General features: G+C 35.3%; 1 protein-coding gene across 3 annotated transcripts in view; it reads right to left on the bottom strand.

Annotated features, from left to right (window-relative positions):
* Nucleotides 1-4,510: 4,510 nt before the first annotated feature.
* LOC149772833 (nephrin-like) overlaps nucleotides 4,511-26,813 on the bottom strand; it is a 311,073-nt gene continuing 288,770 nt past the window's right edge. For all 3 annotated transcript variants that reach the window (XM_089947221.1, XM_089947219.1, XM_089947220.1), the window contains 2 exons: nucleotides 25,033-25,175; nucleotides 4,511-9,681 (listed from right to left, as the gene is read on the bottom strand). In XM_089947221.1, coding sequence (XP_089803347.1) covers nucleotides 9,487-9,681; nucleotides 25,033-25,175 — 338 coding nt within the window. In that variant the 3' untranslated portion in view covers nucleotides 4,511-9,486. The remainder of the gene's footprint in view (nucleotides 9,682-25,032; nucleotides 25,176-26,813) is intronic.

The following is a 26,813-nucleotide window of genomic DNA, read 5'->3' on the forward strand; positions in this document are numbered from 1 at the left end:
TGCGTCTGTCGTTTGATTGTCATTGGTATCATGAACCATGCTCTTTGACTTCTCTCTATCCCTCAGATCAATCTAACTGAGCGTTCCGACTCGAAACCGTGTAGGGATGTTTTCGTTCGCATCCGCGCTTTTACAAATAAAAGCGGGGTAGTCTCCAGTCTGACCATCCATTGTCGACTCATCCACCTACGAAGATGTGCTCAAGATTAGCCAAGCTGAACGAAGTGTACGTCAATTTGCATCGTGTCAGGCAAAAGCCTGTTACAGAAGCCTGAAGAGATAGAGAATGTCAGAATGTTAAGAGTCACTGAAGACCTGATAGAAGAAGTCTTCAGAGAGGAAATTAAGCGGAAAAAAGAAGAATGGGCGGAGAAGTACAGACTTCAGAAACAACAGAGAGAGCAGCAGCAGCAACAGGAACCTGACAGAGGTTTTGTCGACACCAAAGAGTTCTCCTTCTCTTTCCGAAGAAGCAGACCTTATCCTGTGAAAAAGTCTGCCACCAGACGAAGCCGCAATCTTAGACTTTAAAAGATTGCCATCACTCCTGGATGTCAGGGATGTTTTCCTTCACGTCCGTGCTTAGTGGATATATGGAACGCTCGGCAGTCTGGCTACCCATCGTTGATTCGTGAAGAACGAAAAAATGAGCAGCAGACTAGCGAAGATTTTGGAACTTCAGATGCACCTAGAGTATGCCAGGCGATTCCTGAATGAGCTGGCAGCGGAGGCCATTGAAGAGAAAGCAAGGATAGAGAAGGAAGAGGAAGAGAGAGGGAAAAAAAGATGAGGAAAAGAAAAGGACAATTTTCCTCACATAAAGATGAGGCAAACAAGTGATGTCAAACCAGTGGTGAGGACGCCTCCACAGGTAGCACCAGCACGACAGCCACAGCCACAAGAACGACATCAACTACTAGTACAACAACCTCTAGCAGTACCACAAATTCGCCATCCACGGGTGTGGCACAGAAGGTAGGAACATCAGGATTCTGAAGCCAGTCATCCCTCATCTGCGATCCCAGCCAAATGTATCAATTGGGATCACGATTGGAGTCGTCAATGTGTCTGCGGTGTTAGACCTGGGAGATGTCATCATTATCCAGATGCATCTGAAGCTACAAACTACAGCCCTTTTCAGGGCTAACCAAAACTCTAGAAAAGAAACACTATTCAATTTGCTCATTTTTTGTGACTGTGGAGTAGTGTGAATATAAACACTTACTCCTTTACTAATGATATTATGTGTGTGTATGTGTGTGTTTGTAAGAGCTCACGTACGTTTGTGTGGATCATAGAATATTGGGGTTGGTAAGCACTCAAGTACTTGTGTGTGTATAGGTGTGGGTTTAATTTTGCTTCCTCGCAAATGTGGATAGCATATTTTGTTATGTTTTTGCTTCTTCGCGTGGGTGGATAGTAGAATTTGGTTTTGTTTATCTCCTTCCCGTGTGTGGATAGTAGATTATGGTCATGTTTTTGCTTCTTCGCATGTGTGGATAGTATAATTTGTGTTTGTGTTTGCTTCTTCGCATGTGTGGATAGTAGATTGTATGATTTTGCTTCTTCTCATGTGTGGATAGTATAATTTGATTTTTTTTATCTCCTTCCCGTGTGTGGATAGTAGATTATGGTTATGTTTTTTGCTTCTTTGCGTGTGTGGATAGTAGATTATAGGGGTTTCTTTATCTCCTTCCCGTGTGTTGATAGTATATTTTGTGTTTGTTGTTGCTTCTTCCGTGTGTGAATAGTAGATTATGGTTATGTTTATGCTTCTTCTCGTGTGTGGATAGTATAATTTGTGTTTGTTTCGCTTCTTCAATTGTGTGGATAGTATAATTTGTGTTTGTTTTTGCTTCTTCGCTTGTGTGGATAGTATAATTGTGGTTATGTTTTTGCTTCTTCGCGTGTGTAGATAGTAGATTCTTGGGGATTGTTTATCTCCTTCCCGTGTGTGGATAGTATATTTTGTGTTTGTTTTTGGATCATCATCTCTGTGTGGATAGTAGATAATATGTAAAGAGAGAATTTCACGCCCGTGCTTTACAAATAAAAACTCAATGCATTCGTCATTCACGCCATTCTAAGGAATAAGCGCAAAGAAGATGGTAGCAGTCACGGCTTTATTTAACAAATTAAATGACATTTGGTATTGGATGGTGGATGGCTAGTATGCAGTGGAAAAGATTGAACATGAATGGAGGCATCCAGTTACCAGTGACAAGTCAAGTAACAAGCCTCAAGGTAGCTATGGATCTTGTCCAGGGAATAATAGAGGAAGAAGTAAAGAGATTAAAAAGCTTCATTCACCCTCCCTATGTGAGAGTGGGAATACTGAAGGAGGCCATTGATCATGTCACGAGAGTCAGGTGATTCTTAGAAGATATCTTGGAATGGAGTGTGTGGTTTTATGTAAAGTGGGGAGTAGGTCAGCTCAAGAAAGCTAAAGAACTGATGCGAAATGTATTGAGAGAAGAAGGCAAGAAGATCAAAGAAACCTGGACTAAAAAGAGAAAGGAAAGAGAAAACATAAAGAAAAAAGAAGAGTTTGAGAGGCTCAACAACAACTGGACCAAAGTCCAGGAAAAATTCAGAGTGATAGGCCATCCTGACTGGATGCCAGAAAATGAAGAAAAGAAGAAGATGAAAGGAATATTAGGAAAAGTCAGGAACTGGTGGAAAAGTGGAGAAAATAGAAGAAGAAGAAGAAGAAGAAGAAGAAGAAGAAAAGGCCACTCATAGGCATCGAAAAGAAATTACTTTCATGCCTCTAAAAAAAAATTTAAATGTTGTATAAGTGTTTGTCTCTTGTCTGTGTTATCTCTGTACACCTGCTCTTTGCTCAGTACTGTGACGTCACCTCCCCAAGTTGCCACATTGTTACCAGTCTCCCCTACCGTGACGTCAGACGCTATACAAACTCCACTTCCCCTTGTCGCTATACCAACCCAATAGTCCCATCTTAAATTCCCATTGTCCCTAGACAGTCCCAATACTTTTTGTCCCTCTATAGTCCCACCCATGTTAAATTTCCCTATGTTCAATTCCAATTGTCCCTAGACAGGCCCACAATGTTAAATTCCCATTGTCCCCAAAGTGTTGGTCCTGTATTTTCCATGTTAAATTTCCCCATGTTAAATTTCCATTGTTCCCAGAGTGCCAGGACCCTGTTTTTAATGGTAAGTCCCATTGTCCCTAGGGTGTCCCCATTATATATATATATATATATATATATATATATATATATATATATATATATATATATATATATATATATATATATATATTATGTGTGTGTGTGTGTGTGTGTATAGCAGCAGAGAGGATGAACAGACCACATGTTAGAAGGGTCCAAATGCCGAAATAAGCCTTCCTAAAAAACGATTAAAATGGCATAATTGACCTTAAAAATCAAAATATTCTAACCACACTGAGGATTCTCTCCAAAAGGTTAGTTCATTTTATTTTTTTATTTTTTTCTCGGAATGAAAACTCATCAAGATAAGCTCGAATATATTATGAAATTGAACCAACTTGAGGTTGCACCCTCTCTGCTGCTGTAATTAAATCATTATCATATCAATAATGCCACCAGCTAAAGAATCTCACACTGCTAGACAAGCTCGAGAGAGACTAGAAGCAATCAAAAAATTTCTTCCTGTTTGTGATTCTGTTAGATAAATATTGCAAGAACGTCAAGAAGCATAAGTTGAATTTGCAGAAGGAGCTGAACAGTTATTTAAACCAGTTACAAAAGTTACTGAAAGAGTTGCAACAGCTGCTGAACGTCTACTTCCATCAGTAAAATAAACCGCTGAGCAAACTAAAAAAATAGCAGCGAGAACCAAGAAAACAAAAAAGATTTTACGAGATCTTCCAACTGACATAGCTGCAACATCTCCTGTCGATGAAGAAGTACTTGAAAATATTCGTATTGAAATCACTGAGGTGAAAGAACTTGCTCGTAAATCCAAAGTAAGAAAAGAAATATTAAGTTGGCTGAAAGATAGAGCAATACCTAAAGCATTTATCGAAGTAGAAGGTGAAATTATAAAAACAGATGATATTGAGTATGGGGGTGATGTTAGAATTAGTTTTGTCAACAATGGTATTATGGCCTAACTAACGATTATAAAATGAGGTTGTTTCACCCTCTCTGCTGCTCTGGGTTTTCAGAGCCACTGCTTGAATAAGAATGCAAGTTGTGCAGCCACAAGCAGTAAGATACATGACAGTTTTGTGGCAGCCAGGTAATCTTTGTTTGTAAAATGATATCCACATGACAAACAGGTTTCTTCACTTTGAAAATTGTCCTTGCAGATTCAGTATATTAAAGAATTTGGAAGGGGACAAGTCTGGACTTCAAAAATTATGATGGCAGTTGTGACTGATAGAAGTTAAATGAATGAAAAATGTTAGCGGAGAGAGATCGTTTTATACTAAAAGATATTTTGGACCACAAAAAAGATCAAACAATAGTGCTTTACGAATAAAAAAAGAAATATGGTAGTGAGGTAAGTCATTTGTTTATTTATTTATATACTTCATTTCAGGACAAACTTGAATTCTCTTTCTACAATAACAAGTCATGTAACTAATCTAACCCCATATTTTCAGTTGACCACAGCAACTTCTGCTTCAGCCATGAGTAGCTTTGTTTCTGGAAATATTGTTTTGACAGCAGAAATATCCTACATCCTTGACTTTGTCCAGAACATTAATTCATTCTGAGTAGTGAAATGAAGAAAATCCTGTTTGCAAGAAGATATTTCCTGAGCCTGAGGTGATCAGTATTGTGGTACATGGCGAATGAAAATGTGCTTACTAGACAACTTCAGGTATTGCTCTATTTTTCAGTTCTCTGTTGGTCTCCAAAGTGAAGTCAGCCAGTGACTGGTTTACGTTTTGATGACAGCTTGAATACTCACTATTCGGATGGATTTTCATGTGAGATTTTGAGAGGAAGGACAGGTTGACACACAATGTTTTCTTCTAAATTATTTTGCTATGCCACTGCAGGCAATCTCCATGGTAAGATGAAGGATGTCTGCTCTTCCCTTTGACACAGTCTCTTGGAACATTCAACAGATGGACCAAATATCAAGTGGAAATGTGCTTCATCTTTTTGAGCATGACACTGCTGGTGAATGAGACCAAGTTCTTATTAACATTGGAAACTCCTGAATACACTTTGTTGACAATACTTTTACAACTGATGATATGTGGAGTAAACACTGACCTCTTTGTTTTGGTTGTTTAAGGATTCCCCTACTTAAGGTGACGATTTTGCACATCAATGTGAACAAGGAGCTGCTAACCTCTGCTAGACAATGGTGTTGAGCATTTCTTGATAAGGAAAACAAGAGTGAAAACAATGTCTCTTGACTACAAGAAAAAAGTAGTTATGGAGGAATTGAATGACCTCAAGCAAAGAGAAGACAAGCAGCAAATAGATATAGTTAAGTCAGCTGATTAGTTTGCAGGGAAGGCAGAGGCAACTGGACAGCTGCAATAAGAACAGCTTCCCCAAAAATATGATGCTTAACTAAATTCTCTTAAAAACATGGTTGATTTTAAGTTACAAGATCTGAACAACTGTGAATTTTGTGGACTTGTTAAACCCCTACTCACCCAACAGTAATTCTCGTTATAGTCACACTCCTATTTTTACCTTTTTAAGGCAATTCACTAAAGAATAACCAGTGACCAAACAATGGCAAAGAGTTATTTTGTTTATGTGATTGTTGAAGTGGTGCATTTTTAGGCTTACAAATATATTGTTGTATCTTTTCTAAACTGCATGATTTTATATTTGGACAGGAGGATACTATTTCAAAGAGTTAATAATAAATGTGCTAACAAGGAGGGTCACCAAAATAGATTAATGTGTGTAACTGATTCAAGAAAATTCATGTATACTGGTTCCTTATGACTGTTCATACAAAGTTTAAATTAAGCACTGCAAAGAGGATTACTGATGCTGAGACTGGCTGATACAAAGTTAAAATACATGTGCCAGAGGGGTCAGAAAAAAACTGCAAATCCATCTGGATAAAGTCTGGAATATTTTACCAATAGCTGTATGAAAATTGCAATTATTAATGGCCACTGTAAGTTGGATGCAGGACCACCCCATAATCTCCACTGGCTGGGTCAGCTAAGATTAAAATTAAAAGAATTATTATGGTCATTTAAACCCAAACTCCTGTGGTCAAGTACACAAAGTTGTGATAGGAGAATCATGTACTGAACCATACAAGTTCAAAACATGACCTTTCTATAGTGTGCTCTACAAATTCAACCATGTCCTTTTAACAGTGTACATACCGATTCAAACATGGAATTTACCTCTACTCCCTTAAAATATTGTTTCTTGTATTTTCTGCTTTGGGCAGTAACATACTCATAAACAAAATAAAATAAAATAAACTGTTCTTTAAATTATTACAGAAAACAACTGCATATTGATTTAAGATAATACATTAAGTCTTTAGCCGTAATATGCAATGTTTAAACTTTAACCATCAGAAGAGCATGTTTTGTGACTAAATACTATCTCTATAAATTCAGAATGTTGTAAAATTCATTACTGAACTGATTCAATTTACAAATAAGATTACCAATCAGTTCATGTGTACCTGGTTATTTTATGTGACCATATTGTTAAGAGGAGCTGCAGTAATAAACTTTCAAATGTGTTCTAGGTGAAACTGAACCTTTATATCATATGGTTTTTTTAAGGAAATGTATCTATCAAAATCAAAAGTTTTCAATATGGCCACAATCTATCAGTACCATTTTTATTTCAGGAAAAGTATATATTTATGGATGAAATTGTGTCCTTTGTAATTTATGAGTAATAGAAATAAACGTGCTAATAAGAATCTGAAAACATACCAACAGGCCATTGCATAAGCCTAAAGGCCTTTAAAGCACAAAAATAGTGGCTGTATACACTTTTTGGACACAAAAGACTTCCTTACAAAAATTCTAACAATTTGTTTAAGTCAGGATGGGTTATTATCATTCATGGGGTTTTCGTAAGATAAATATCACAATTTAGTGGATGTTCTTACGAGTATTGCAGTGTCTGTGGTATTTACCTTGACATCATTTACTACTATGATCAAGATATGCAGTATTTCTTTCTTAGACTGGATTGCTGTTTCACATGGAGGTTACATAATTTAAACTTGAAGAGTAAACGTGAATGTTTGTGTTTCACAAAAGGTTGTTTTTCTTCATATTTTCATGTTATAATAACATGAATATAGTACATCTAAACACATATTTGACCTTCACAATGGCATAAAATGATGAAAAATATTTAGAAAATGTTCTTCACTGAAGTCAAGAATCTTGGAAAACTATACAAATGCATATATTATTCTGAAAACAAAAATTTTTTATTCTGAAAATATGAATAAATATTCTTTCTTGTAACTTTGTTTCCCCTTTTCTGCATGAAACTTATTAATTTCTGTATCTTCAATGTTGTGTCTATAATTATGCCTCTATCATCAATGTCTGGACAGTGCTAAAACTGCACCAGGGCTGTGTTAGAAATGTGCCATAACCATGCCTGAGCTGTGCTGAGCTGCACTATAGTACAAATCACACGGGTCATGTAAGCATTCAAACACTGATTATTTCAGTAATTGGTGTAAAGTTTTACAATCTGATTCTACATACCTTTAAGTGGCAAGTATTCACTTCATTTGGATTTGTACACATCCATATTCCTTTGGAAGGTCATTATTTAGATGCTCCAAGAGGTGCAAATCGCAAAATCAATCTTATAATAGGTAGACATTTTTGGATGAAATGATCCAGTAAAATACAGACTGAATGTTGTGCTCTGTGATGTCACAATGAAAGTTACGCATATTGCTAAACAAATCTGTACTACCTTCAACTGTGATGATTCCACTCAAAGTGCTCTTATTTTGACCCAAGTTTAGTACATGGACGCCATTGTAAAAGTTCATAGCGATAGACAATTTTCATCTGGAAGTTTCTTGATGACAGTTAAGGTGCAGAGCATTCAATAATCAGCGGTGAATAGACTTTGGTTAAAGAAAATTAACGTTAAAGTTTGAACGAACAATTTATAATTAATTTAAAATTAGTAAATGTGCATACATGACTCATGTGACTGTACTATAGAACTATGTGAAAATCATAACACTATTGCACCAGAGCTGCAATAAAACTGTTCCAGAACTGTACATCTATTGTTCTTGCACTGTGCCAGGACTGTGCTAGACAGGTGTAAATTTTCACTTACTTGACATGCCTCCTGTACAACTCTGCCATTAACCAGTGGCACAAGTTTGCTAATTTTCAATACTAATTTTCATGACCTGCAACTGTGATCATGGGATCTTTTATTTTGGTATGGGTCTCTTTCAACATGGCATGTAATTAATATATAAAAGAAACAAGAAAGTAGAAATTTTCAGTCACCAAATAAGTTATTTAAGATAGAAATACCATTATGAAATATAATTCCTTTTGATGATTTTTGCACCTGTTTAGCAATAATTATTGTTAGCATCAGCAGAGCAAAGGTCTGTCTTGAAATTCATTAAAATTCTGTTTCCATATCCTATAGTAAATCAATTGTGCAGTTTGGTTTCTACTAAATGCATTTTTTTGACAGAATCAGTCGGTGCAAAATTTATTTATTCTTAGGCCAATTAAAACGTGACTTTCACATCCATCATGTGGATCAGTATATATATATATATATAAACCAAATATTCAGCATATCTTGTTTACATGAGAGCTGATTATATGATTATACTTAATAAGGATATGATTTGCCAAAAATAGTGGCACATATGAAAAATAAGATTCAGTCAATTTTTTTATTGCAAATCAATCTCATGAAGTGAATTTCTTTTAATGGCTCATTGACCCTGGAAAGTGTTATCTGTGGCATAAGCACTGCGCAAAATTAAATGATTTTCTGTTCATAACTTGGTGGCTGGAATGACTATTTCATGCTTTATCATGATCTCATTCTATATTTTCCTTCTACCTGATTCATTATTAAATAATCAGTTCAATAATGTGCTATTAAATAATTATACTAAAGAGTATATATATATATATATATATATATATATATATATATATATACATGTACTCTTAACAAATAATTTTTCATGATATACTACACAAGTACATGTAAAAAATGCATATGACCTTCACCATTATTATAAAGCATACTTATTAGCACACTGACCAAATGTTACACTCAAAGAATATAAAGCTGGATTAAAGACTACAGGAACAACAACGAAATGGTCAGACAAACAAAACAAATATATGGAAATAAGACCAAGAGACTTTAGCTATTTTATGACAGAATATATCGAAAAATGCTACAACATTAATGCAAGTGATGAACATTAATAGTGGCATTACAAATATCTTTATACAAAATGTTCATGACCAGATATATATACCGACACATTTGAATCACACATATTTTTTCTTATTCTTGCCATTATCAACCTTTTCTTCATCACTGTCTGGAAGAAACTTTCCCCTCTTGCTATATGCAATCTCTGCATACTCTGTACGGTTTTCTATGCCTCGTATGACCACCTTGCCATTCTTGGTTGTAGGGGGATTCAGCATCAAGTCAGCATACAATAAACCATCTTTATTTATCTGAAATATTAAAAGGCAATTTGATCTTCCATTTACTCTGAACAAATTTATTTTTGCGACATGCGCAAGATTTTAACTTTTCAACTAAGCCTAACCATATTATATGGCTTTGCAACACATACTGTGAAGTTACGAGCAAAAATGTTTAGCTTTTGAGGTTTTAAAACCTGTGGTGAGTGATCTAGAGGTTCATCAGTGTCTTTAAGCTTAGGGTAGAAAATATTAATTTTGTTACCCTCTCTGTACAACATCTCAAACCCTTTGCCATTTAACTTCAAGAGAGATGTAAAGTAAAGGTAACAGATTCTAATCTGTGTCAACATCTGTAATCAACTAAGGGAGCCATATGAAGGACATGAATTTAGGCTTAAAATGGATAAAGATGACAAGGTAGCCATTCAATACTTTTCTGCAACTGTTTGATTTTTTTGAGAACCATTATGGATGTATATTTCTATTTGAAGCACGATATTTCCAATTAACCAACTTAACCAAAATTGCAGTACACTAGTGTAGCTTAATTAGTGCGTGTTCTTGGCATAGCCATTTTTTAAGCAGAGTATATGAACTAAATGTGTTACTATGTAATAAATTCTAAAGATAGCAACATATTCTTAACATGTTACAACTGGTTCTATATGATCATATGAGCAAAGCTATTGATATGCTTCTGTCAGCCATGTTTTGTTAGTCACCAGGTGAATGACACTGCATTATTTACATCATAACAAAAACAGAAATAAGCAACAAGCAGTAGGTTACATGTACTTTGCAAAACATTCTATTTTGGAAGGAAACTTAATCCATGAACCGATATTTTATGATTTAGTGATTTCCATAGTCTTCAAAATCAACAATTTCTTATCGACCATATTCATTCATTTATTTAGGGTCTAGGATATTGATCTTTGCATACAAAACCATTTCTCAGACTGATGTTAAGTTCATGACTGAAAGCATTTGTAATGCAGACTTGGAAGGCAGAAATCAATTTAATGAATGCTAGAGGAAAATAACTTGGATTTGAACTGGAACTTCAGTCTAAATAATCAGTGAGTAGATTATTTCCAATAAATAATGTACCAGTACAATACATTTTTCCAGTTTTTTTAGAATTGTGTCTAATTCATGTACATTATTTCCTAACACCCCCCCAAAAAGACATAAATTCTGTATATTTGTATCCTCCGTTTTATTCACTATAACATTCCATTGATGGATAATGGTGTTCATTTTGTTGTAGACTGAGAGGGAGCAAAAAGTCTTACGGACAACTCATTCCCTTATTGTTGATAATTTGCATGTATGCTGAAAGACTTTAATTTAAATGACAGGGCTCCTTTATGGGTTGGCACTGCACACTACCCGCATTGAAGTCACTCAAGAGAGATAATGATGAAAACACATCAAATGTACTCCAAGACTCCAAAAGACCTTTGCTAGTAGACTGAATACCAAATTTGTAAGATACAAGGCACTGGAACTTGAATGCTTAGTATAATTCAAGGATCCTTTCATTGCTCAGTGAAGCATATTATTCACCTCCTGCCATTTCTTATACAGTACTGTATGTGTGACAAACATTACGGATGGGTCAACAGGAATATATAACATGTACTATGAATCTTAGGCCAACATATGAATATGTATAATGCTAATAAGGTTTATTTATAGTAAATACATTATGAGTTATTATATTATGTTGGTCATGAAATCATTACTAAAAATGTTTGTAACATTATGTATATAAATATGTTGGCCCAAGATTCATATTGCATATTATATATTCCTACACTGAGCAATGAAGGGATCCTTGAATGAATTATACTAAGCATTGAATATTTCATATTACATTTTTGTAGTATATTACGTAGTATGAGTGTCTCTTAAAATTTCACTTTGTTTTAGGGAAACAAATTATTTGTTGAATTTTACTTAAATTGTTGGCTTCATGTATTTTCTGTTACATAGTTTAAGACAGTTTGGTGATAGAAAAAAGATAGTTATCAAGTCATGAATATCAGGATAATGATGTTATGAATACTAGCTGCACACAAAGACTTGCTAAAGTCTGATTTAGCATGTACAGTGTCTGAATGCCAGGTCATAGGCCCAATCGGATTTACTGGAAGTAAAAAAAGAGTAGGTCCAAGTAAGCCTTCAATCACTCAGTTGGCTGTCATCTGCCTAATAGGTAAATGCAACAACTGTTGACTAATAATCCATGGAAGAAGGATGCTTCATATAGAAATTATATCATAGCAAAACTGCATATGGTAAAAAGTTAAAATGTCTCACACTTTCTGCATAGTTTTGGTTTCTTCATGCAATGGCATAAAATAGCCATCCTTTGTCTATTACTAACAGGTATTTATGCTAGTATTCTGACAAATTCGACTAAATGATTTTTGACATGAAGCTGTTCAAATGAACTTGTTTCTTTCTGCTTTTTGTAACCAGTGTTAATATAGAATGGCAAATTGGTGTCATCTGTAGAAACATTAAATGTCTTCTAACCACAATGCTTTCTGCCAAAGTTGGTCACATTCTGCTCAGCACTTTTTGTAAAGTTGTTCTCATATTTTTCCTACTTTTAGTAATGGTAATCATGTCTGAAGGCAGATCAGCATCATCTGCATAAATCTGAATGCCCTTGGTGATTAGAATACTTTGAAAAATTTTTTAGAATTCTGTTGAGATAGTTTAAATGTTTTCAATTATTAGTAATGGCAGCCATATTTTATGGTGGATCAGCTTCATCTATAGAGTCTTTCTAAGATGTTTACGCTATGGCAGAAGAGAATTATCTGTTTACATTATCTGAATATATTTGAAACCCCATCATTCCAGGATGCTTCTTTTGTAAATATGATAGAATGATCCTCAGTGGCTTTTGAGACAACATGTAAAAATTTTATTTTTCAAATGACAGCCATAATTGTTTAACAGTCTGCATCTTTGTATAAATATTGATAGCCTCTGTACAAGGATGTCTTAAGTCAATCTGCTCAGAGCATTTTACATGTCTTGTTTATTTTTTAGTAATGGCAGCCATTAATTAGTCCACACATCAAAGATTCAATTAAGTTAATTCCCTTTGGTTATGGACACAGGGCAGAAAAAACTAAGCAGATTTTCATTGTTTGCTACATATGGTGGGCACACACTTTGTCCTGTTGGACTGTGACACTGATTTTAGTATCACCATAGTTGGTTTCATGGCACTTATCATTAAATTTATTGCATCTATCATTGGAGTCAAAACACATAGCAAATAGACATGAGACATGCTGAATCAGTTAGCACAAGCTTGGCAAATGTTGATTTATATTCCTGTACACACTTAGTATAGCTGCCCTATAATTTCCCTACCATTTGATTTCCAGGTCAAACCTGTACCATATCACTGAAATCAGTAACAAAAAAGACCCCCACCCAACAACATGAAACAATTTGTCTTTTATAGACGGGTGTCACTGAAATACAGGGATCTTTCTTTGATCTGCTTTACAACTTGTACAGTTAAGACTCAGAGTAAAAATGCCAGAATTTGAGATTGTTAGGAACAATAATATTACTTTTGGAAATAAATCATGTACTGCACTGTAACATTCAATATAGATTTATATACACAGGGATAGGAAACTTCAGAAATTGTTGTATATCACCAATTCCCTTTCAGTGGGAAAGTGCAGTTCCCCATGGTTTGTTGTGCAGTAATATTGCATTAATTGGGCACATTTGCCCACGGGCTGGAAACTAATAACCAATGTCATATGTGGAAGCTAACTGAAACAGTGTTCTTAATCCTTATCATTTTAAACTAATATGTAATAATTTCCTAATATATGTACCAAAAAGAAAGATCAACTGTCTAAAAAAGATGTTACAGAACATAAAGATTCTATACCTGATATAATGATAATTTATTAAATTTTAGTTTATGCACAACTTGATGATCTCAAGTTATTTTAGGTACATGTTGCACGTTTTATAATGGGGATTCTCCTATAATGACAAGGGAGGAACTGGTGGTGTGGTAAGATAATGACATTATTAAGGGAGATATTGGTGGTGTGGTGTGGTAAGATAATGACATTAAGGGAGGTATTGGTGGTGTGGTGTGGTAAGATAATGACACTGAGGGAGGTATTGGTGGTGTGGTAAGATAATGACATTAAGGGAGGTATTGGTGGTGTGGTGTTGTAAGATAATGACATTGAGGAAGGTATTGGTGGTGTGGTGTGGTAAGATAATGACATTAAGGGAGGAATTGGTGGTGTGGTAAGATGATGTAATGTCAGATTATAAAGCATAGTCAGTGGCTAATGCTGGGATAGAGGTGTTGTACATGTACCTTGAAATTGAGAGGCAGACAGTGAATTATGCAAGAGTTTGTTATTAGCCTCTTACTAGCTGTCTTCATGGGGCTTTTGCCAGCTGAATTCAAAAGCCAGTTACATTAGATAATCTTACATAACACTGCATCATATATAGTACCAGATGATTCGTCAGTTATCTGGTTTTTCAAAGATACAGATAATGAATGTAGAGTTTTACATGACTGGCTTTTCAAAGGTACAGACAGTGAATGTAGGGTTCTTATCACTGGCTTTTCAAAGGTACAGACAGTGAATGTAGGGTTCACATTACTGGCTTTTCAAAGGTACAGACAATGAATGTAGGGTTCACATTACTGGCTTTTCAAAGGTACAGACAATGAATGTAGGGTTCACATTATTGGATTTTCAAAGGTACAGATAATGAATGTAGGGTTCACATCACTGGTTTTTCAAAGGTACAGACAATGAATGTAGGATTCACATCACTGGTTTTTCAAAGGTACAGACAGTGAATGTAGGGTTCACATTACTGGCTTTTGAAAGGTACAGACAATGAATGTAGGGTTCATATCACTGGCATTTCAAAGGTACAGATAATGAATGTAGGGTTCACATTACTGGCTTTTCAAAGGTACAGATAATGAATGTAGGATTCACATCACTGGTTTTTCAAAGGTACAGATAATGAATGTAGGGTTCACATCACTGGTTTTTCAAAGGTACAGACAATGAATGTAGGGTTCACATCACTGGCTTTTCAAAGGTACAGAAAATGAATGTAGGGTTCACATCACTGGCTTTTCAAAGGTACAGACAATGAATGTAGGGTTCACATCACTGGCTTTTCAAAGGTACAGATAATGAATGTAGGATTCACATCACTGGCTTTTCAAAGGTACAGACAGTGAATGTAGGGTTCACATGACTGGCTTTTCAAAGGTACAGACACTGAATGTAGGGTTCACATCACTGGCTTTTCAAAGGTACAAATAATGAAGGTAGGGTTCACATCACTGGTTTTTCAAAGGTACAGACAATGAATGTAGGGTTCACATCACTGGCTTTTCAAAGGTACAGAAAATGAATGTAGGGTTCACATCACTGGCTTTTCAAAGGTACAGACAATGAATGTAGGGTTCACATCACTGGTTTTTCAAAGGTACAGATAATGAATGTAGGATTCACATCACTGGCTTTTCAAAGGTACAGACAGTGAATGTAGGGTTCACATGACTGGCTTTTCAAAGGTACAGACACTGAATGTAGGGTTCACATCACTGGCTTTTCAAAGGTACAAATAATGAATGTAGGGTTCACATCACTGGTTTTTCAAAGGTACAGACAGTGAATGTAGGGTTCACATGACTGGCTTTTCAAAGGTACAAATAATGAATGTAGGGTTCACATCACTGGCTTTCAAAGGTACAGACAATGAATGTAGGGTTCACATTGCTGGTTTTTCAAAGGTACAGACAGTGAATGTAGGGTTCACATCACTGGCTTTTCAAAGGTACAAATAAAGAATGTAGGGTTCACATCACTGGTTTTTCAAAGGTACAGACAATGGATGTAGGGTTCACATCACTGGTTTTTCAAGGTACAAATAATGAATGTAGTGTTCACATGACTGGCTTTTCAAAGGTACAGACAATGAATGTAGGGTTCACATCACTGGTTTTTCAAAGGTACAGACAATGAATGTAGGATTCACATCACTGGCTTTTCAAAAGTACAGACAGTGAATGTAGGGTTCACATGACTGGCTTTTCAAAGGTACAGACAGTGAATGTAGGGTTCACATGACTGGTTTTTCAAAGGTACAGACAATGAATGTAGGGTTCACATCACTGGTTTTTCAAAGGTACAGATAATGAATGTAGGATTCACATCACTGGCTTTTCAAAGGTACAAGTAATGAATGTAGGGTTCACATCACTGGTTTTTCAAAGGTACAGATAATGAATGTAGGGTTCACATCACTGGTTTTTCAAAGGTACAGACAGTGAATGTAGGGTTCACATCACTGGCTTTTCAAAGGTAAAAATAATGAATGTAGGGTTCACATCACTGGTTTTTCAAAGGTACAGACAATGAATGTAGGGTTCACATCACTGGTTTTTCAAAGGTACATACAATGAATGTAGGGTTCACATCACTGGCATTTCAAAGGTATAGATAATGATTGTAGGGTTCACATGACTGGCTTTTCAAAGGTACAGATAATGAATGTAGGATTCACATCACTGGCTTTTCAAAGGTACAAGTAATGAATGTAGGGTTCACATCACTGGTTTTTCAAAGGTACAGATAATGAATGTAGGGTTCACATCACTGGTTTTTCAAAGGTACAGACAGTGAATGTAGGGTTCACATCACTGGCTTTTCAAAGGTACAAATAATGAATGTAGGGTTCACATCACTGGTTTTTCAAAGGTACAGACAATGAATGTAGGGTTCACATCACTGGTTTTTCAAAGGTACATACAATGAATGTAGGGTTCACATCACTGGCATTTCAAAGGTACAGATAATGATTGTAGGGTTCACATGACTGGCTTTTCAAAGGTACAGATAATGAATGTAGGGTTCACATCACTGGTTTTTCAAAGGTACAGACAGTGAATGTAGGGTTCACATCACTGGCTTTTCAAAGGTACAGACAATGAATGTAGGGTTCACATCACTGGTTTTTCAAAGGTACAGATAATGAATGTAGGGTTCACATGACTGGCTTTTCAAAGGTACAGACAATGAATGTAGGGTTCACATCACTGGTTTTTCAAAGGTACAGATAATGAATGTAGGATTCACATCACTGGCTTTTCAAAGGTACAGACAGTGAATGTAAGGTTCACATGACTGGCTTTTCAAAGGTACAGAGAGTGAATGTAGGGTTCACATCACTGGCTTTTCAAAGGTACAAATAACGAATGTAGGGTTCACATCACTGGTTTTTCAAAGGTACAGACAGTGAATGTAGGATTCACATCACTGGCTTTTCAAAGGTACAGACAATGGATGTAGGGTTCACATCACTGGCTTTTCAAAGGTACATACAATGAATGTAGGGTTCACACCACTGGCATTTCAAAGGTACAGATAATGATTGTAGGGTTCACATTACTGGCTTTTCAAAGGTACAGATAATGAATGTAGAGTTCACATCACTGACTTTTCAAAGGTACAGATAATGAATGTAGGGTTCACATGACTGGCTTTTCAAAGATACAGATAATGAATGTAGGGTTCACATTACTGGTTTTTCAAAGGTACAGATAATGAATGTAGGGTTCACATCACTGGCTTTTCAAAGGTACAGACAATGAATGTAGGGTTCACATGACTGGCTTTTCAAAGATACAGATAATGAATGTAGGGTTCACATCGCTGGCTTTTCAAAGGTACAGACAGTGAATGTAGGGTTCACATCACTGGCTTTTCAAAGGTACAAATAAAGAATGTAGGGTTCACATCACTGGTTTTTCAAAGGTACAGACAATGGATGTAGGGTTCACATCACTGGTTTTTCAAGGTACAAATAATGAATGTAGTGTTCACATGACTGGCTTTTCAAAGGTACAGACAATGAATGTAGGGTTCACATCACTGGTTTTTCAAAGGTACAGATAATGAATGTAGGATTCACATCACTGGCTTTTCAAAGGTACTGACAGTGAATGTAGGGTTCACATGACTGGCTTTTCAAAGGTACAGACAGTGAATGTAGGGTTCACATCACTGGTTTTTCAAAGGTACAGACAATGAATGTAGGATTCACATCACTGGCTTTTCAAAGGTACAAAGGTACAGATAATGAATGTAGGGTTCACATCACTGGTTTTTCAAAGGTACAGACAGTGAATGTAGGGTTCACATCACTGGCTTTTCAAAGGTACAAATAATGAATGTAGGGTTCACATCACTGGTTTTTCAAAGGTACAGACAATGAATGTAGGGTTCACATCACTGGTTTTTCAAAGGTACATACAATGAATGTAGGGTTCACATCACTGGCATTTCAAAGGTATAGATAATGATTGTAGGGTTCACATGACTGGCTTTTCAAAGGTACAGATAATGAATGTAGGATTCACATCACTGGCTTTTCAAAGGTACAAGTAATGAATGTAGGGTTCACATCACTGGTTTTTCAAAGGTACAGATAATGAATGTAGGGTTCACATCACTGGTTTTTCAAAGGTACAGACAGTGAATGTAGGGTTCACATCACTGGCTTTTCAAAGGTACAAATAATGAATGTAGGGTTCACATCACTGGTTTTTCAAAGGTACAGACAATGAATGTAGGGTTCACATCACTGGTTTTTCAAAGGTACATACAATGAATGTAGGGTTCACATCACTGGCATTTCAAAGGTACAGATAATGATTGTAGGGTTCACATGACTGGCTTTTCAAAGGTACAGATAATGAATGTAGGGTTCACATCACTGGTTTTTCAAAGGTACAGACAGTGAATGTAGGGTTCACATCACTGGCTTTTCAAAGGTACAGACAATGAATGTAGGGTTCACATCACTGGTTTTTCAAAGGTACAGATAATGAATGTAGGGTTCACATGACTGGCTTTTCAAAGGTACAGACAATGAATGTAGGGTTCACATCACTGGTTTTTCAAAGGTACAGATAATGAATGTAGGATTCACATCACTGGCTTTTCAAAGGTACAGACAGTGAATGTAAGGTTCACATGACTGGCTTTTCAAAGGTACAGAGAGTGAATGTAGGGTTCACATCACTGGCTTTTCAAAGGTACAAATAACGAATGTAGGGTTCACATCACTGGCTTTTCAAAGGTACAGACAATGGATGTAGGGTTCACATCACTGGCTTTTCAAAGGTACAGACAATGGATGTAGGGTTCACATCACTGGCTTTTCAAAGGTACATACAATGAATGTAGGGTTCACACCACTGGCATTTCAAAGGTACAGATAATGATTGTAGGGTTCACATTACTGGCTTTTCAAAGGTACAGATAATGAATGTAGAGTTCACATCACTGACTTTTCAAAGGTACAGATAATGAATGTAGGGTTCACATGACTGGCTTTTCAAAGATACAGATAATGAATGTAGGGTTCACATTACTGGTTTTTCAAAGGTACAGATAATGAATGTAGGGTTCACATCACTGGCTTTTCAAAGGTACAGACAATGAATGTAGGGTTCACATGACTGGCTTTTCAAAGATACAGATAATGAATGTAGGGTTCACATCGCTGGCTTTTCAAAGGTACAGATAATAATTGTAGGGTTCACATCACTGGCTTTTCAAAAGTACAGACAATGAATGTAGGGTTCACATGACTGGCTTTTCAAAGATACAGACAATGAATGTAGGGTTCACATGACTGGCTTTTCAAAGATACAGATAATGAATGTAGGGTTCACATCACTGGCTTTTCAAAGGTACAGAAAATGAATGTAGGCTTTACATCACTGGCTTTTCGAAGGTACAGATAATGAATGTAGGGTTCTGATCACTGGTTTTTCAAAGGTACAGATAATGAATGTAGGGTTCACATGACTGGTTTTTCAAAGGTACAGACAATGGATGTAGGGTTCACATCACTGGTGTTTCAAGGTACAAATAATGAATGTAGGGTTCACATGACTGGCTTTTCAAAGGTACAGATAATGAATGTAGGGTTCACATCACTGGCTTTTCAAAGGTACAGATAATGAATGTAGGGTTCACATGACTGGCTTTTCAAAGGTACAGACAATGAATGTAGGGTTCACATGACTGGCTTTTCAAAGGTACAGATAATGAATGTAGGGTTTACTTCTCTGGCTTTTCAAAGGTACATGCAATGGATTTAGAGTCTCTGCATCAAACCTTTCTTAGGGATTTGTGCTGGCCGGCCACCCACCCCCACCCCCATCACCACCGATTAATGGATACATCATAGGGTTGTGTCCTTAGAATATTTTTCCCCATTCAGACAGTCATATGCTATACTAATAACGTAAATGATCAGCATACCATTGATTTGCTTAAAGATGGGATCTCCCCAGAATACACTGTAATACTGCGATCAACCAAGCACTGATTGAAAAAAAAATAAAAATAATCAAAGTCAATCTTTCACATTGAGCTGGAATCAGCCTAGCACCAATTCTAGTTGAGCTGTTTTCAGCCCTCAACCCAGAATATACTGTCATGCTGGGATCAGACTAGCACCGATTGGGAATTAGTCTTTCACACTGAGCTGGGATCAGCCTAGCACCAATTCTCATTGAGCTGGCATCAGCCCTCAGCCCAGAATATGCTGTAATGCTGGGATCAGCCTAGCACCAATTGGAAATCAGTCTTTCATATTAAGCTGGGAACAGCCTAACAGTTTTCCCCCAATCAGAAACTCATAAACTATCAGCCTAGCATAGATTTAGTTAAGATGGGATCAGCCCATAATACATTATCATGCTGGGATCAGCCTAGCACATAGTTTACTTAAGCTGGGATCAGCCCAGTATACACATGAATTCTGGGATCAGCCTAGCACAGATTTTACTGGAACTGGGATCAGCCCAGAATATACAATCATGCTGGGATCAACCTAGCATAGATTTATTTGAAGATGGGGTCAGCCCAGACTATACTCAAATGCTGGGATCAGCCTAGCACAGATTTTATTTGAGCTGGTATCAGCCTAGCACCAATTCTAATTGAGCTGGGATCATTCCAGTATACACTGTAATGCTGGGATACGCCTAGCACCAATTCTACTTTAGCTCAGTGTACACTGTAATGCTGGGAGCAGCATAGCACCAATTGGGAATTAGTCTTTACATTCAGATTCTAGCCCATGAGTAGCCCCCACACAGAGAGCCAAATATTATTTAAATATTTTAATTAAGTGTTGATGTTATTTTAGTTATGATAATGAAAAGTGGCATTTTTGAGAGAAAAAGAGTGAGTGAAAGAAGAGAATAAATGTATTTACTCATGTATATTTCTTACAATGCCTGTATTAAATCATTTTTTTCTTCTTCTCTTTCATACACTTCAGTACTTATTATGTTGTGCATAAATTAAGTGTTTTACACAAATATAATAATTACGAATTTATTCAAAGTTTTGTTAGATACAAAATATTTCCAGGAAAAAGACAATGGAAACAAATTATTAAACATATTACTTATAAGTATGAAATGAGTGTCTTTCAAACTTGTGCCATACTGACATGTCCTAAAAAAAAATATTCAAAAACATTCATACTATTATAAAACCATAAATTGTATGGCAAACTCCAAAGCAGCAAGAGAATGAAAGTTAATTGCATCCCTTGTAAACATTCTAATCACTGTTCAAATTAATACCATATGTCTGTAAGCACTGCAGTTATTCTTACAATGTAGATGTCATACTCCACCCATTTATTTGCTGCCAAAGCACTCTGCGAAAAAGAGAAATATTTGTGACACATATTATAAATAATTTTGGCACTTTTGTCTTGGTACATTTTTTCATAATATAGAGAAATCTTCTCTCCTAGGAAGGGATTTTCCCAATGGCACCTGCTTAGATATGCCCAGAATACTAAGAAATTATATAATGTCTGCTTATGTGTTCTCTGCATCTGTAATACATAAATTATTTTCTTAGTTATAAGATCGATTTTTGAAATATCAAGATTTGAAAGACATGATTGTTGAAATTATGGCAGTCACATATTATTGCATGCTATTTATGTTGTTGTTGTTGTAGGCTTTGACACCATTTAACAGCACACTATAGGCTATACATGGCGGCCAGTATTAATGGTGGAGGAAGAACCTGGGAAAATCTGGAAAGAAACACCAACCAACGAGAAGTTACTGACGAGCTTTCTCACATACCCACATTGGCTGAATCCAAGACTCGAACCCATGCAGACAGAGGTGAGATGGCAGTGATCCGTAATGGAGAGCACTTTAGACCACTCGGGGCCCCTGCTATTTATGACTTAACATATAAAATATTATTTTATTGTATAAAGTTAATGATGATGTGTATAATAATTAAGCATTAGAGGGCTTTGCAGGAGTATGCCTTACCATATAATAAATATAGCACTCTCATATGAGAATCCTCAAAGGTAATCTGTGCTTCTAAGAGACTTATGTACATCTATGCTTATTGTATATAAGTAATACATTAAGTTTTATATTTCTTTTTCTTATGTTTGCAGCCTTAGATCTGAAAAGAGGAAATAAAGATTTTATATATTTTCCTAAGTACCAAAAAAGAAGGATTCCCATTCCCATCCAACTTGATATTATTGTTTGCATTTTTGTAATTTTATGATCATAGAGAGAACAAAAATAATACAAGTATATCTTAGTGAATAGATCTCTTTTTGCTAAACTTAAGTTAACCTTGATTATCAATTTCAAAGTATCAAAAATGGAAAATGAAATAAATTATTTAGTTAAGATTAGTAGCAATATGCATTTGTCAAGGTATGTTCATGCAAATTTGTTGAAGTAGTTCAAAAGAAACTATGCTACAAAACTTCTGTGCATAAGAAAATTCATCTTTTACCAGTTGGTTTTTAAACAATTGTTCCTAAATGTCAAATTGAATCACATAAATGCACCTTTGCCTATAAAATGACATCTTTATTTCTTGTCTTAAACACTGAAGTCATATACCTCACACAATCTTTTTCCTGGAATTTCAGCATCTATACCTCTAAAAAAATGGTGTGCATATAAAAATGAATTTTGTATCTCATTTTTCAAATAATCTTTGTGCATGGTGATAACTCTGCCACAGTGAATATCGTTACCAAATGAACATTGCTTGCATAGATCATGTACGGTATATTTTATCATACATCATTACACTTAACTGCAACATCACTGGTCTAGTATTAGGTTGCAATTGGCAAGATTTAGATTTCATTTTCTTCAGGATGAATCTAATTGGCACCCTTTGCCTGAAACTAACTAACTACAATGTACACTTTAGGTGAGAAAAAATATAGTAGTTCAAATATAAGTCCATATGTCAAATAAATGCTAGATCGTATGGCAGCTCTGTAACATGACATATGCGTTTCAACTGCAGTGGAATTTAACTTTGTAGTGGAATATTTGTTTCATGTTTTGAGATATGCAGTCAAATTAAAGTTCAGTATCTGCAAGGCATTTCATCTTTCATTTACTTCATGTTTCCAGCTGTGACATTTTGAGCAGGAAATACAGGTTACTTCTTACTTGAGCCATCATCAAAGACAGACATATATCACTCTAGGGTCAACATTCCAATTTACAGAACTCTTGGCTGTATCCAGTGTTGTATACAGAATAGTATTTGACCCAGTATGGTCAGTGTGCTCTAGCTGGAAGTTATGATGTCAATACTATGGGATGTCCTTTCCAATATGAACTATTTCCTGACTTATTTAAAAAAAAATTACTGGCATACCTTGGTCATGATGAACATATTTAAATGGGTCATTGTGTCTGCATTGGAAGAGCCACAAGTGTCACTGCCGTTGGCATAAAAAACCAGCTTACTGGCCATGGTCATGTTGTATGCATTACATTAGAGTTGACCCAAGCAGAATTCATTGTGTTCTAGAACAGTCATGTACAGTCTAAGCTTTATTTATATTTATCTATGTCCTTCATTGTATAGTGTGATTCCTAAAGGTACTTTCATAAACTGGACAACTAATTATTTTACAGCTAGGGAACCAGTTTACTGGTGGGAGAATAAAATCTTTTGAGATGCATCTTTTAAGTAATAAATAGGTTCAAGTTTTTCCATTATTAATTTCACAAACTTCTATCTCTCTACTATAGCTGAAAACAAGATGTTTGCTTTTTTATATCATGTATTTAATTTCATACTGACCAAAAAATTATATGGACTCTTGGTGCAAGTCTATGTTATATGGTGCAGACCAGAGGTCATTCTGTTTAACAGAATGCTAAAAATGCTGCGTAACATGTAATTGTCATGAATAAAACCAAGTAGGGTTTGTATGATGCTAATGTACAAATTCTTGTACATTTTAATATAGTACCTTTACAATTAAGTTCAAAAGGGAATAAATACAAAAACTAGTTTGATCCCATCATGACCATGTTGTGCATAATGAGCATTTACTTAATTAATTTTTAAAATTTTCCCAGACACAGTCTATGATGCTTTGTTTTTATTTCCTAAATCAGTAGTCACTGATCTCTGACTTGCATTTCAACTCTGATTAAGTTTTAAATCATTATTCACTGTTGACTTATTTATAGCCTAGAGTTATGTTTTCTTTAGTTAAGAAACTTTTTAATGAATCTTACTAGTTTGTTATCATTGTTTCCTGCCATTGCTGTCACAGAAGCTCTAGTTTTTTTGCATCCTCATTTTGTATAATTTTACATCAAAAGTTATCAACTGGCATAAACTTGGGGATTGTCATTTTGTGACTTTCTTTCACAATCAGATACTCATATTCGATACTAATAATAATGTCAAAGATCAGACAGCAGTATCACTTCATGTTTCAGCAAAAGTACATGTTATAATAAATATTTATGTGGAAATCACATGATGCTATGATAATACATACATACATACATACATACATACATACATACAAAGTCACTGCACTTTTTCAAGATCAAGACTTTTAAGATAGATTCCATGGTGGTCAAGTTGTAGGTCATGCTGACATCATTTTCATTTAGGGACTAACTACACAATATAAGAAATATATTAATTAAAACCCTATGTCAATATACAACCATCTTTTCAGAAGAAGTAATGATAACACGATGTTTAAGATTGACATCAAGTTCAAGGTACCCAAGAGTTTGTATTCCTTCTTAAACAAGCAGTAGTTGTAATATGTCAAATGAATATATCACACATACTTGCAAAGACACTGGCAATGTTATTCCTCCATTTTAAGTATGTGAAACATTTACCGCTGTCCGAATAACAAGGAACAGATTAAGGTGGTTTACACAAATCTGCATCAATACTATCTACCTACCTGGGCACTGTTTGATACAAGTGCTGCAGGATTTTCATAAACATTCACATCTGAGGTTTCTGTTCTTGTTCGTTTTAAGTTCTCATTTTCATTGTCTGCATTTGTATTTTTCCCTCGCAGGTCAATATTTTCATATATGTCTCCTGAAAAAAAAGATGGGACACATTCTTTTCACAAATTGTCACAGAATTAAAACTAGCAAGATTAATCAGTGATGTCTTATTACCATGAAGATAATTTGTGTATTGAGTCAGAGCCAAATTTCTGCTAAAACATTTTGTATGAGGTTGCAAATCACAGGTTATAGATACATATCTTTTGGTCAAAATGCTCTCTCAATTATAAAAAATATGAGTTTTATTAAAACACAACTGTTCTGGGACTTTGGGAGTTAATTAACATACCTGCCATATTCTCCCACATTGATAGTTTTTTTTTATGAGGAGACTGAAAAAGTGTTTTGAGGTGGAGGTCAGTATCATGACCCAAAATAAAAGTATCTTGTTGAATTGAGAATAAGCTATTTTTTCATACAAGCCTATATAAAATGATATGAAATTCAAATCTGAATAAAACAAAATAATTTGTCTTTTTTTTTTAAAGCATATTCCTGGTTAAAATGTGGATTAAATTTTAGTGAAATTTTAGAAAAATTCACTGAAATGTCTCTTTTCACCAAAATTATGGCATTTCACCAAATTTCAGTGAAATTTCACCGAGATTTTAACAAAAGTTCTGAAAATATCATTGAGAGTTTGTGATTTAAATTTTAAATAATTTTCAATGAAATTTTATCAGTGAGAAAGTACTTACTGACATAAAAATGAACATATATTCCATTTTAACATAATTTATTTTCTGTTTCTTGTACATTCTGAATGATTTTCAGCAAAGCATATATTCCTGATTCTGATAGCTCTAATTTTATTGTTTTTCTCCACAACGTTCCTTGACACATTTCCTTTTTTTTGGTTCAACTTGAATTAGATTTTACTGCCCTCAGATGACAAGATTGTTTTCTGTTTGAAAGCAGAATTCTGTTTTTCTCCTGACACAAATCTTATTTCCCTCTATATGAACTGTTTTCGTTTTTAATATATATCATTTCTGAAACAGTTTTCAAAACAAAAGCAAACTGGTCTGTCTGGTCCCATTCCATAATGACCCTGTCAATAGTATTCATTCTGTGTATTATTTAGCAGATGATCACTATACAGATCTTTCTGATTGGTCATACATTTGTACTTGCGTAACGGAAACTGATGTGAATGAGCATGCTTGCCAAACATGGCGTTTCGCATTTTTGAGCAGGAGATTGACACAAATTTTTTTGAATAAGGGTTAGGAAAAATTTTCGGAAATGAGAATGGCTTGAGTGCAAATCAATGAGAACATAACTGGTCAGTCTGTAACACTCAACACCAGGATTTGCATTTTGCGATATTTGCCATAAAGCTTTTAACTATTTCTAACTCAACGGTAGAGGCTAACATGTTAAATGAGAAGAAATTGGACCATATGTTTTCAAAGTTATATAACTCTAGACTGATTCACTTCCAGAATTTAAGAACAGCCAATGTATAGATCACTGGTGGGGAAGTGATGATATTGTTGCCAGATACCCATGTCTATCAAAGATGGTCTTATTGAAAATGTAATGTGAAAAGCCCATGGCCAGTAATTTTAGTTTCAAATAGATTCTAGTTTTGTTAAAGTTTATGTTTGATTTTAACTGTTAGAGGGCTTTGTAGTGCCACCTAGCATCTTAGTCTTAGTTTGGG

Source organism: Sinohyriopsis cumingii, unplaced genomic scaffold (genome assembly GCF_028554795.1).
Source record: "Sinohyriopsis cumingii isolate HCF-2022 unplaced genomic scaffold, ASM2855479v2 utg001110l, whole genome shotgun sequence".
Lineage (NCBI taxonomy): Eukaryota > Metazoa > Mollusca > Bivalvia > Unionida > Unionidae > Sinohyriopsis > Sinohyriopsis cumingii.